General features: G+C 45.0%; 1 protein-coding gene across 2 annotated transcripts in view; it reads left to right on the forward strand.

Annotated features, from left to right (window-relative positions):
• The window catches only part of LOC133130480 (neuronal PAS domain-containing protein 3), a 314,893-nt gene that overhangs the window by 147,190 nt on the left and 153,204 nt on the right, over positions 1-14,499 (forward strand). For both annotated transcript variants that reach the window (XM_061245099.1, XM_061245107.1), the window contains exon 4: positions 2,462-2,544. In XM_061245099.1, the coding sequence (XP_061101083.1) occupies positions 2,462-2,544 (83 nt within the window). The remainder of the gene's footprint in view (positions 1-2,461; positions 2,545-14,499) is intronic.

Consider the following 14,499-nt stretch of genomic DNA (forward strand, 5'->3'; position numbering starts at 1 on the left):
TACATCATTTACTGCGTGCAGCTGAAATGAAGCAGATTAATAAAGTAAAATATCTGAGATCGATATGCAATTACATGCATCTCTCCGCGCGCTCAAATCAATGCGAGGAAAGAGTATTGAATCTCCACTTTTAGGCACTGTAACCACGGCCAGACGTAGGCCTTTTTTTTTCGACCTGGTTCTGGGTGTGCTGCAGTGGGGAGGGGGTCACGGGTTAGGAGACGGGGCTTAGGGTGCGAGCCAGTGTCTGGGACAGACGTTCAGGGGTGGATGGGATCTGGGCGCATCTTAGGTGCCGAAAGGAATACTTATCAACTCGTAAAAGCCCTGTGATTGGCACTGAGGCGTCGGAGTGGCCAGAGGCCCGCAAGAATGGTGCCAGTTTGACATTTTAACTACTTTATTATAAAATATTCACCACGTTCCGTTTTGAGTTTGAGATGGCTCGGAAAGGTTAGGGAATTTTCCCCTGCATAAAGGAAATCCATCAGCATTCTCATGCAAGGCCCTTTTTCATTGACAGAACCGTGGGAGATGAGGTTTATTTTTACATGGATCAAATTTAATACGACCCACGCTATTTCGTGTAGCAGGAGCTGTGGAAATGCGGGAGGTTATTTCGAGACGTTGGGAAAATCCCACAGCTGGTGAACTGTATGAAAAGAAATAATGATTTCCACCGCAGTCTGGGCTGGAATATAGAGGGTGATAATTGGACTTGGTCAAGTGTGCTTTGATCTTCTGTATTTCTGTAATGTTCGACATGAAGGGTCTATCTGAAGCCCGCACACGCTATCTGAGCCCCCTGTGCTGGGTCGCAGTGCGTTTTAGGCCCCCACCGCTCTGTTTTGGATCACTTCATTATTGGGGGTCTGTTTTTTGGCCCGACACGGTAATGACTCGCTGATTGCTTTTGGACCTTCCTGCGCTGGGGTTTTCGGTTTTTTGCACCTATGCTACAGTATTGAATCATAGGCTGTTTCTACAGACTCATTACCGGCTAACAGCATACGTTTGGTCCCATTTGTTCTGGGCCCAAGTTTTTTTTTCTCTCTCTTTTAATACCCCTTCTGTTGTGAGCCACTGTGCATCTTTCCCCATCTCTGTTTTATAATCACACCAGCCAAAATTGTGATTTGGGGTTCGCTCTATCAGCCTCAGCGGTTTGTCTGACCAGAGAGAACGCCACACACATCTCCAGGGCTCCAGCCTAGCTCTGCTCGCCTGCTGCTGTCTTATCCGGGCCCTGTTCCTTTGGTGAGACCCCAGGGCCTGTGGGGAGGTGAGGGGGCCAAACGCTTAAAGCATAACCAGAGGGGGGAAAGCGTGTTTACCGCCACAGTGTCAGAGCTGGAAATAATCTGATGGAGCACAGGCACTCATACCGCTAACGCCCCACTACCCCCCCACCTTCTCCTCCCCCCCCCCCCCCCCCTCTTCCCCCCTGCCCTGTCCAGCCCGTCAGGGACTCGCTCTCTTGACTCCGCCCACTCCCCGGGCCTCGTTCAGCAGAGGCCCTGTTTACTACAGGTCCTTGAGAGTCTTTAATGGCCATCCACTGCTTTTATTACATCATTAATTGCACTTAATGCAGCCACATTACCCCAACGCTTGGCTAAGCTCTGAAAATTAAGTACAGAGCACTTTGTTATAAAATTCACCGTAATGAGCTCTGGTGGGACAAGGTCTGTTAAGTTTGAAATTACCTCGGGCAATTTTTTTCACAGGACGGCACATAGTGCTTCTCTCCACTTTAAAGTTGGTGTCTTGAAAAAATGCCCTCAGGGCACTTTTTCTCTGGTTACTCGGTGGCTGAATCAATGCCATGATATTATCCCTCATTTAAAAACAAGCCTTTGTGCTTCTTGGTTGGACTGGATGTGAAGGCGCATTGTGTAAGTTCTGGCTGAATCGGTTTGTGTCCCTTACGTTTTACAGTTCCACCCACTTGATGCTGCCGTTTCTGATGTGTTTTTACAGCGGTCTGGCTTGTCCGTCCATATGACTTTGAGGGCGAAATGAATTTGAGCTATCCTCCTCTGGCCTTGTCTGTAGTCTGAGTCTCATAGCTAAGCTGAAATGCAAAGGCTTAGACTGCTTTACACTCAGGAATCAGTCTCAGCAGAGCTGTGTGTGTGTGTGTGTGTGTGTGTGTGTGTGTGTGTGTGTGTGTGTGCGTGTGTGCGTGTGTGGGAGAGAGAGTGAGAGAGAGGGGGGGGCAGAGAAACAGATAGAAAGAGAAACACACAAGAGAATATGTTTAAAGCCTGCTGTGGTTTTTTCTGTGTCACTGTGTATGTGTAGATAGACTGTTAGACACTTGACTCCCCACCACTCTCACTCGCTGCTTTCTCTCTCCCTCCCTCTTTTTCAGGGACTAAAATCTTTATGTCCTCAGTGTCCTATACCGTATGTCCGGAGTATGTCTAATTCATGTCTGCTGTCTCGTCCTTTCCTGCAGCTATCGGGACTCAGCGTCGGAGGAGTCCTAACGTGGTGGCCTCCGAGATCTTTGAGCCACACCTTGGGAGCCACATCCTGCAGGTAGAGTGACCTCCCCCACCCGCTCCTTCTTGACGCTACCCTTGTGTCAGTCTTCGTCATTTGTCTGTCTGCCTTTAAATTAGTTTAGGTCAGACCGGGAGGTAGGTCGACCCAGATCCTTTTTTATATCACATTGTATGCACTGTCCTGCACCCGTGTTATTTGGTGCTCCAAGGACGTTATTGAACTGATGACTGCAGAGAGACCTCAGGCACCCTAGCGTGCTCTCCGAGTCTGCTGTCAGCTTACCCACAATCCTTTTGGTTAACATCCACACACATGGAAATCTGCAGCCAATTTCAGACGTGCTTTGCTCACTCACCGAAACAGTTATGGGCCTTATATGTGTTTTAAATGATTGCTGTTTGCCAGAGTGTGAAAGCAGTTGTACAACATATGGTAACCAGGGATTCAGCAGTAATAGCTCAAATTATTCTCATTGATAACAGCCCCCCACACCCCCCAAATATGCCATATTACAGCTACTGAGAGACAAGCTCATTATAGTCTGTATTTCAAAGCTTTTTGTCGCCATTTCATCCTTTGATGTTTCGAATTACAAAATGTTAAATTATTCAATACATTTAAGTGGCCTCTGTAGCAGTCGTATGCAAATATAGATTTCTGTTTTTGATTCCAATCCAGAAAGTTTTAGCATTTTTAGAGACTGTTTTCTCTGGGTAAAACCCAAAATGTAAAACCCACCAACAGGAAATTGCAGAGGTGGGTGTGTCAGAATTGAAAGCTTCTTCATTTTTCTGCTTTGGAATGTATTCACATTCAGTCATTTTGCTGTTTTGTGTGAGGGCATTAAAAACCTGACCTGTGTACAGTATCTGTTTGGATAGACCTGCTAGTTTCATAGCATCCTTTGTCTTCTGAGATGTTTTCTGTAACTGAATGAAAAAAATCTGTCTGCTAGCCTTTTTTAACTAAGAGATAAAATATGTTAAAAAAGGGTATTGGATTGAAATTTTTCACTCAAAGAAAGGGCTGTTTTGATATTTTTCCCACAAAACTTTAAAAGGACGAATCGAAAGGACTACCTTTCATTCATTTCGTGGACCAGGGATCAAGTGTTTTCCTCGTAACATTTTCTAACAACGCACAGGCTTGGTTTGTACGTGCGCACACTGGGTCTGAAACACAGAAAGGGTAAAATTTCAAACCTGCTACAGTTTTTTCCTTAAGGACCCATCTCCTTTGTGTCTCAAGCATTCAGCGTATTTTACTTACAAAGCCAGGGAGAGAGAAAAGATTTTTTCCCTTTTCTAACAACTCTGAAAGGACTGTGTGAAAGTTTAAAGACGCGTGTTGCAAATTCTGGTCTTTTGTTTGGACTAATTCAGATACTTTTGAATCCCCCACTTTGATATCGCTGAGGCTTTCCCTGTGGGTTGTTATACCATAAAAAAAGGCAAGACGGAAAATTCCCCCAGTGCTAGAAACCCAAAGGCTCAAGAGAACAGAATGACAGCCATATTTGCTGTTTCTGCATTACAATAAGCATGTATAAAATTGGAAGTGACATCTTTGTGGGTTTATGCTAGATCTTCAGGTTTAGAGAGAGCGAAACAAGCTGTTCTGCCACGGTTAACAAGTTCCTTTTTTTCTCCGAACGGTGTGGATAATGACACTGAGAAAACAAACGGCTACGCAGAGGCTACCTGGGCTAAAAAGAACGAATAAGAACCCTCTCCCCAATTCTCCCAAACGCGTTGTCCGCAAACCGCAGGTGAAAATCGCCTTGCAACAGGTTAAGTGTCTGACAAGAAAGCGGAAATTTATAATTAACATCAATACCAGGCCGAAACTCTGTCGAGGCGTGGCCTTTTCAGGGAAGGACTTGTTCCTGGCAAATTGTCCCCATTAATCTTCAGCTTAATTGATTGTGAAAAGTTTTAGGATGACATTTAAAAAAAAAGCATGCTTGGCTGGTGATTGATTTGGGGAAAATGAACTAATAATGAATGCATGGCAGTCATTACTTGTTGAGCTCACCAGCTAATTTTAGACAGATTAGACTGTGTTTGATAGTGCTTAATAAAGAGGAAGGCTGATGGTCTCCTCCATACTCTCTACCTGAACACTTAGGGCTGAGCCACTGCTCATTATTCCCTCCGCTTCCTGTCTTCCTTTTATGCACGCTCACTCACTCACACAGACACACATGCACACACACTCACATACACACACATACTCACATACACACACACACACGCTCACTCACTCACGCAGACACGCACGCACACACACTCACATACACACATACTCACATACACACATACATGCTCACTCACTCGCACAGACACATACTCACACACACACACATGCTCACACACACACTCACACACAGCACAGGCAAGCACACACACATGCAAAGACACCCTCACATGCACCCATGTGCACACACGCGGGCAAGCGCACACGCACATACGCATAGACACACGCACAGATACGCACACTCACACATGCACACACATACACACGCACACAGACACACACACAGACACACTCAGGCTCGTACACACACACATGCACACTCACAACACACACTCACATACACGCACACACCCTTCCCAGTTCCGCTGGGGTTTCAGCCAGGGAACTGTGGGATTCATCCCAAATGAAAAGAAATGACAACATTCTCTTTTTCTCCTTGGATGCATAAAAAATATATGTGCAGAGCTTTAATTTAGTTGGAGGCAGAAGCATTTGCAACTGCAGTAACTCCCCTCACCCATAAGCACACATGCACGCACACACAGACACAGACACAGACACAGACACACACACATTCACACACACGCACACACACAATGCACTCGGCCCGACTTTGGAACATGTAATCCAAGCTTGCTTTAATTTTTGTTTAAAAAAGACTTTAATCCATCAGCGCATGTTACAAGGATCTGCTTATTTTAAGAACCTCAACAAATGTAGTGCAAAAATAAATATCAGCTTGCCTCCTGACCTGAACAGCTTGTCCAAGCATTTAATTTCAAAGGAGATGGAATGTACTATGGAATGCCTTAACCCGGGGCTGGTGTTATTCCAGGTTGCAAATAATACAGAAGCTGACTAAAACCAGCTAGGAGGTAGCCGTTAGCTGGTGTCCCCACGAGAGGGTTAATGAAGACCCGTGTGTGTGAGATTGAGCCGGTGCCTGGCTGGGGCTCACAGCTCTGGGCTCGGCTGCTTTGTGTCCTGTACTGTCCCCGATGCCGTCATTGTTCCTCAGACGCTTTTGACTCCATTGACCCCTCCTGACCTGGGAAGAGGCTACACAGAAAACCCTTTCTATGCCCCTTTTGTTTAGCCCCAAAATGCACAGAATAAATTTGCCACCACGTTTTGTTGCCAAAGGTAATCAATTAAGCGATTTTTTTCTTTTTTTTTTTAAACAAAAACATCTCCGGTGGCAGCTGCCTCCGTCTTCTGGAATGCGCCGGTTGATATAGCCTTTTTTTATATCCTTTCCAGAAATTCCGCGGAATGGGGGGAAAATAAATACGCCGGCAAATCGGCAAAGTTATCTTTCTCTTCCCCCCCCCACTTCTTCCCGCACCGCAGACGACAGAATTGTTTACGAGGGCGGCCCATAGGGGTTTACGGCTGAATTTAAATCTCGGCGAGGGAAAAAAACGACGCGCGGGGGAAAGAGACGTGTTTTTCTCAGCCGGCGGGGAAAGGGTTAACCGGAGGAGGAGGAGCCGCCCGGGCTTGCCTCGGAAAGGGAGAGGGGCTCACTCGGCGCCCGCCCCCTCGTGACCCACCGCACCAGGAAGCCCTTCACCAGCCGGCGGTAATCGTTTCCGCGGATCCCCCGGCCAAAGCGTTGCGCGGCGGCGGTGGGAATGACAGCTCTCCGCGTTGACCGCTTTGTCGTCTCCCGCTGAGCATTGTCATTTCTACAGTCACCGGGCTGTATTGAATCCGACAGCACCAATAGGTCATTAACAGAAACGGGAGACGTCCTTTGGCAGACGGGAGGGGGGGGGGGGGGGCCTCAGCCGCTACCTAAATAATAGCATTTATATCTGCCCGGGCCTAATAGTTTGCATGAAATAAATTAGATGCACCGAGATACTCTTTAAAAACGGAGAATAAAAGCTCAGTGGCTTATGAAGGGCAAACGGCCGGAGAGGGGGCGGGGACGTCCTCCATCTTTACTGCAGTAAAGAGGTGAAGCGTAATTACAAATAGCGTGCTAGTTTACCAAACATAGGGAATAATATTGACGGTCGGGCTGGTCAGGACACTGTCACGCCCTGACCTTTTGACCCCCTCCCCGTCTCTCCCTCTCTCTGCTCCGTTCTCGAGGGTTTCGGGAGGTCACATCATTAGCGTCAAACGCAGCACCGCCCCCGTCTATCTTACCACTTCAAAAATAACAGACACAGTGACTCAGGATTTCTGAAACCGGCGTCGGTTGAATTAGGACATACATTTTCACAAGCGCGTTTAGAATTTTTGTTTTTAGTACGTCCTCGCAATTTTTCTCAGACAGTTCATTGCCAGAAAGTTTCACTCGGCTGATTAATACGCCTTGCCGCATCAGACGGATGCACTAAAATTGCTCACGAAGAAGCTTTTATTAATAAAGGATCCAACGCTCTCCCTTTTAAAGATGAGCAAGCGCCGACATGTGCAGGCACACAGAAGGCCTTAATTACAGGGTACCCGCAGGACAAAAAAAATAGGAGACAGGCTTCCGTGGCCAGCTGTGCCTCACAGAGGTCACGGGACAGCAAACGAGTCGTAATACACAAAGGTGCGCAGGGTCCCTACGCTAAAATCTTTTTATCATCACTTGATTTATGTTCCGTGTACTCCCACCTCCCCTCTCCCCCACCCATTTGTTTGTTTTTCGCGCGTTAGTTGTGTCTGTGCAAATGCATTCTTGTGTGATAATGGGGTTCCGTTTTCAAAACGCCTTCTTTAAAAAAATAAAACAAACAAACAAAAAAAACCTTCGATCTGCGCACCAACAGAAACTGAAAAGACGGGCGGCGTTAGAAATGACAGCTGTTTACATTTGCATAACATCAAGGAGGAGCGAAGCGCAGTCTTTGAGCCCGTCTGTGTGCAGCTGTCACAACTTGTAATCGCAGGTTGATTTGTGGGTGCAGAGAAATCGCCATTATGGCTCCAGAAGCCCAGAGCCGACAGAGTATAACAAGTTAATTTTGGGGGTGGTGTGGGGGGGTTGGTGAGTGTGTGTTTGTGTCAGTGTGTGTGTGTCCATTTTTTGTGTATGCGTGTGTGTGTGTTTGTGCGCAGGCATGTGTGTATGTGTGCCTGTGTGTGTGCATGTGTGTGTATATTTCTGTGTGTGTGCACGTGTGCTTGCATGCGTGTGTGCATGCGTGTGTGTGTGTGCATGTGTGTGCCTGTGCATACGTGTCTGTGTGTGCGTGCTGAGGGGGGTAATATTTCTGCTCCTAAAGTCAAAGGAGCCCAGGACTCAAAATCAGATGCAGGACCTTGGTGTCAATCAGCCGGCCCTATTCACAAAGGGTCAGACACCCATTGTATCTGTTGTTCCTCCCAATAAAATCACAAATTAATTAGAAAATGCGGAAAGCGCCCTTTGTGTTTTCATTCCCTGTAGACAAAACAGTCTAGGAATGTGACCTGCCACCTAAAGGACACAGAGGCTACATTTGTTCTCCCAGCATGGCTGTCACACCCCTCGCCACTGTCCATGCATCTATTCAATGAAAGAAACAAGGTTACACTTGTGGAAATGCATTCTGGCCGCACAAATATTAGATTACTGCGTAAGCCACATAAAAAAATAGCCGGTGAAAAAACCAGACGTTTTAATCATACAATTTAACAGACGTATCTAAATACGGATGCCAGCATATCCGTGATATATGTAGTTAATGCTTGAAATGAAAAGTTCATTCTTTCTCATGACTTTGTGGATCGCATTTAAATCGACCTTCATGGCAGTGCCCAATTTGTGCGAACGAGTAAATTATCGTTCATAAGAAACAATACAATAACTCATAGTAGATTAGCATGCAAGCTGCTTTAATGGTAATTTTCTAGTTATTTTTCATGTTCATTTTATTTTGGAAGTTTTTTATATACATCCTACAAAGTACTGACAGGACTGTGATGGTGTTGGACTGCTTTTAGAATGATAGTAGACATGATGTGCATAGGGGATTAATATCTACCCAATAAGTATAATCCATCTAATACATCTGAATGAGCGTTTAATTCTGCATTATTCTATTGTTATTTTATTTTATTTTAGCCGGATTTAGTTTTGTTTTAAAGGTAGAGAAATGTTCCAATGCAGGACCACATAAGAGAGCAACCTTCATATTTCTGAAACAATGAAAAATATGTTTGTTTGTTTTTCTACATCGTGGCATATACACAAATAATATGCAAAGGTGCATGAAGCCTGCAGTCGCAAGCAGTGACAGTATCAATTCACTGACTGAGGTGTCTGTCTCTCTTTATTTCGCTTCTGGAGTGCACCTGGCAATTTATTCCAGAATATTCCATGATGGAAAATAAAAGTAAATATATATTTCCCGTTGCAATTGTGATTTAGATTTCAGTATTTACACGCTTTTAAATATTGGGCTTGTACATGTTTAGAAAGCTTACAAATTCAGTTTTGGACTATAATATGGTGCAGATTGAATTTATATTGATTTATATATCAAAATTGAATTTATATTGTAATTGTATTGTACCTTTTGTTTAAGTGTCTTGATTGTGTAAAAGTAATGGGAGAATTGTAGGTTTTTGTGTGATGTGCACCAACTTTCAGCAGGCTTTCTCTGCCTCATCCTGAGCTGCTTATCTCCTCCGCTTGTTAGTTTATCTCCTGTTTACTAATTTTCTGTTGAAAGCAAACATGTCAGCACCCTTCTCGCTATGGTTCACCAGCTTGCGCAACATAACAGGCGTGGGATTTACATATCCTTCACAGACCGAGCCCAGACAGAGTTGGTGAAAATCTCGGGAAAAAAAAAAGAAAAGAAGAGGAAAAACAACGCTTATAAATCCATAAACAAGACACAAAAGAGATTGAAACTTCATCGTTCTGCCACCGGATGAGTAGGGGAGAGACTCGTCACGTTTCCGTTGCCGGACCCAGACAGGCTTTTCTGTGGCCCACGTTCGGGCTCCACAGTTCCGGTCTAAACACGGCACGCAGAAATTATGTCTTTGTCGCATGTGAGCGGTCTTTGCTAGCAAGCTGGATTTGGGTTGAGTGGCAGGACCGTTAGAATGGCCTTCTCATCCTCACTGTTGGGCCTATTGTGGAAGTGGGACAATGCGTATTCACCCGCACTGCTCTTGATCCAAAACAGTCCAGGCTGGGCTATATCCACCTGCTGCCTCCATCATACATGTATGTAATCGGAAGAGAAAGGCCCTTCTCTGTCTGTTTGCTCTATGGGACACTAGGGCTGCGTGATATATCATATATTTATCATCATTGAGATATGAGCATGCGTGACAAACACATTGCAAAGACTACTTGAACTGCGATGATTAGTATTTATTTAAATTGACATTCTGTTATATTGATTAGCTGTTCATGTGCAATTTGTTCAATAAAAGCATGCTGAAAATAATGTATTTGATTTATTTTATTCGGTGGACATAGGCTATTCATTGCCTGGTGTCTATGTTAGCAGTGTACCTGAAGTAGAAAGAAAGACATTAGAACTGTGCACACTTGAATGTTTGTTTATCAGAAGTCATATCATCATCGCGATATTCAACAACATTATCGCATATCAGATATTTTCCTCATATCGTGCAGCCCTACAGGACACTGGTGGTTAACCATTTATGGTCGATATTAGCGCATTAATCAAAGTATGACAATGTCGCAATTAGTGGCTTACGCATACGCATTCATCAAAGTTCGCTGCCCATGCAGTTAACAGCTTTTAAATGTGCACATCTCTTAGGGTAACAGTGGAATAGTTAACAATGCGTTTTAAGTACATCGAGAAAACAAATCGATGGGGTGAAAGATACATTGAAAGAGATTACCGCTGGGTAGAAATGAACTTCCTTTAAAAAGCATACATATTTAATGTTTAATATGGCAGCAACACAAAATTACAGCTCAAACTGTGATTTACACTCTAAGCGGCAAACACATTATCTGCACCAATTAGCAATGTTTTTTCCTTTTTTTTCTCTTCTTTTTTTTCTCTGTTGAATGAATGAATTAGATCTCATTTATATTTTGTGCTTTGGAATGTTGTCGCCCAAAGGAGTCTTGAATATCTACTATCTGATAAGTAATATGCAGTTACTACATAAGAAACTAAAAGAAAATCAAAAACGGTATAAAAAAGAACTTCAGAGAGCTAAAATAAGTGGGGCCTAATATTTTTTTAAGAACTTGGCTGTTACAGTGTTTGTGCGGAATGCTTTGAAATGTAAGACGTCATGCTGACTATGATTGACAGGTTGATAACCTAGTTTTCATATGGTGCTCATATGGTGCTCTGCTATGGGTTTGGACAGCAGGTGACCTTAGTTTAGTGTCTATACTCTACCAGAATAGAACCTTAGGGTTGGGCAGCCCAGGTCTGTACTTTTATAGTATTGTATCTTGGGTATTTTGTATCAATTAATGTGTGTAACATCTGCATCTTATGTCCAGGTAAGCCCCTCTTGACATAGCTTTTTGCAGGGACACTGAGCACTGGGGTGAAGTGTAGGAATGCGCTGGGGACAAGCATTGTTTAGTGCAAGCCTCAGTTTTCTGTTAAATACAGCTGTGGCTTTAGCACAGTTGTTAGCATATGCCAAGTGCTACACAGTACAGGTGTGTTATTGCACATGTGTTTGCTACACCATGTGCTAAATGGTACAGGTATGATATTGTACAGGTGTGTGTGTTCACCGAGTGCTATGTGGTACAGGCGTGATATTGTACTGGTGTTTGCTGCACCATGTGCTTTGTGCTACAGGTGTAATATTGTACAGGTGTGAGTATACACCATGTGCTACATGGAACAGGTGTGATGTTGCACTGGTGTGAGCTGCACTATATGCTAAGTGGTACAGTTGTGATATTGTGCAGGGAGATATTGCATCATTGCCAAGCAGTCCAGGTGTGATATTGCACAGGAGTGTGCGGCATGGGCTATGTGGGCACAGGTGAGGTTTGGGTTCAGCTGCGAGCGGGCCATGAATGTTAGCCGTGAATGTTCAGGTGTGAACTTGCTGCAGACGTGAGAGCTTGCTCACACCTCAGGTGTCTACAGGTGGGATCTGGGTACAGCAGTGTGTGCGCTGCAGCCTCAGGTGTCTACAGGTGGGATCTGGGTACAGCAGTGAGAGGTCTGCAGCCTCAGGTGTCTACAGGTGGGATCTGGGTACAGCAGTGAGAGGTCTGCAGCCTCAGGTGTCTACAGGTGGGATCTGGGTACAGCAGTGTGTGCGCCGCAGCCTCAGGTGTCTACAGGTGGGATCTGGGTACAGCAGTGTGTGCGCTGCAGCCTCAGGTGTCTACAGGTGGCATCTCGGTACAGCGGTGCACGCGCTGTAGGCGTCAGGTGGGCACAGGTGAGAAATGTACAGTTATGAGACTGGGGCTGAGTGTCACCTCGGTGTAGGTGTGAATATTAAGTACTGTAGAGGCAGGAGCCAGAGGCCCGCAGGCTCAGCTTAACTGCAGTTAAGAGACGGATCGGCAGCTCCACCTTCAGATCGTGCCACTCCTGACACCGCTAAAGCACAGATATTACCACTCACTCTCAGACAGGCGTCAACCTTGTCCACACCAGCCGTTCATGCGCAGTAAAAATGTCCAGTGTTAATTTGACTCTAACAGAGTGCATATGAGTCCAACTGGGACCGCATGTAACACTGAACGCTGTTTGAATGTTACTGTGTAGATGGCAACATGAAAATCGTTCACACCCAGGTAAATTAACATGTTAAATGGCTTGATAGCGTGCATGTATACGCACACCTGTGGGTGTTAAGTGCGCTTAAACTTTTCTATCGAATGCTGAGAAATGTAGGCTGTTACATGTAGCTATTAAAGCCCCATTGAGGCTTCTGTTCACCTTGTATGGAAGCCCGACAGAACCCGGTGTCACTTTGAAATGTTTAATGGGCTGAGAGGGGGTGGCGGTGGGGGCTGTTGGGGGGAAAGGGAGGGGGGGGTTAGGTTAGGTGGGTGAGAAGCGGGGGTCGAGGTGGAAGTCAATAAGCAACATTAGTCTCGGCGTTCTTATTATCGAATCCCCACTTCCTCCCAGCCCCTTCGATTCATTAGCATTGGGAATTTGGGGGGAAAAAATCCGGCTTTCCTTATTATTTATGCAGTCAATAGCAAGGCTTGTCTGCATTCATAATTGTTTGATTTTATAGGCCAGTCTTTAAACAAACATTGTCTATGGTAATGTGATGCCCTGATGGATGGGAAAGGTTTTGTCTGTGAATATCATTTGGATAATTAAAAATGACAGATGAAATCGCCCGCTGTCTTGACCCTCACTTTGTTCCCCGAGTGACGGCGAGGAGATGCTGATTGCTGTCAATCACCGGCCTACGGAGGGTTGGAAAATTCTGCCAGCCCTGAACTCTGACCCGCGCTGTTGATCTGAAATAGATAACAACCTTGAAATACCTGCAGAATTTAAAGAGGCTCACCGGCGACCCGCGGGGGACCTTCCCAAAAGAGCTCCGTCTCCCCGGCTCCAGGCACCTCCGTGCGTGAGGTGTGAGAGCCCCTGGTTGCATAGAGAAAGAAGCGCTCAAGCACTTCCATGTTAATCCTCACCCAACATGCAAACCTGCTGGAACTTTTTAACCGCTGGCCACAAATATGTACACCATAAAGCTCTCCTTTAACCCTCCGAAGAGTAATTTTTTGGGGTAATATTTTTTCAAAATTTCCAGTCGGTGTTCAAGGAATGTTGCTGTTGCTTTCAGTTACCAGTAGTGATTGTTGCATCAGTTTAAGAACATTCTAATTACACATGTGATGACACCTTAAAGGGTTAATGCTATCTCATGTCCACCTCCCCTGCGATATATATATTTTTAATGGTTGTAATTGATAGTTTGATAATTGTATTATTATGTACTTTTCTTTAATAGTCTGTATGTCTTCTGCTTTTATTCAGTTTGTGCGGTGTCTGTCCGTAGGGTGTTTGGTGCCACTGGTGCGATAATATAAATAATTGATTTGTTGCCACCCTGACGATGTAAGAGAAGCCTTACGGAACGGGTCCGGTTTTTTAACGGTTCCCCAGAACACGCTGCTCAGAGTAAAATCTAATTTTGACTCCCACGTTCTCCTATTGCATTCCAAGCCCACACACGCTGCTGCCGAGGACCTGAAAACAAGAACGATAGAAGTGGGAGGAGAGGGGGAAACGAAGAAAATGACAAATGAAAGAACACCGCAATGCTAAAGAAAATGTTGGGTGTTATATTTCCCTCTCGGTAAGAATATTCAGCGGCCGGGCTGAGAGCGGGGGCTTGCGGAGCTGTCTTAAGCGAACGTCTGACTTTCTAATGATGGGGAAATGTTAACCTCAATCTCCAAACACAGAGCGCAAATCCGCCTGTGGAAATTAATCCTCTCATTTCGCTGTTCCTCATTGTGTTGCGACTAAGGAATTTGATCCTCTTGAATAATTTCATTATGACTCTGGAGCATGTGGATTAATAAGTGGTTCTAATGTAAAAGAGACACTAAGCAGGGGACTCTTTTTATGGTTTCTGTCACCTGCTGCTCCCATGAAGGGAAAGAATCCAGCAGCGACTGATCACAAACACACTCCCAATCAACGCCCTCGCATTATCATCATACACTCACTGAACACTTTATTAGGTAGACCTGTTCACCGGCTTGTTAATGCAAATATATAATCAGCAAACCATGTGGCAGCAAATAAATGAATATAAGCATGCAGACATGGTCAAGGGGTTCAG

Source organism: Conger conger, chromosome 1 (genome assembly GCF_963514075.1).
Source record: "Conger conger chromosome 1, fConCon1.1, whole genome shotgun sequence".
NCBI classification, from domain to species: domain Eukaryota; kingdom Metazoa; phylum Chordata; class Actinopteri; order Anguilliformes; family Congridae; genus Conger; species Conger conger.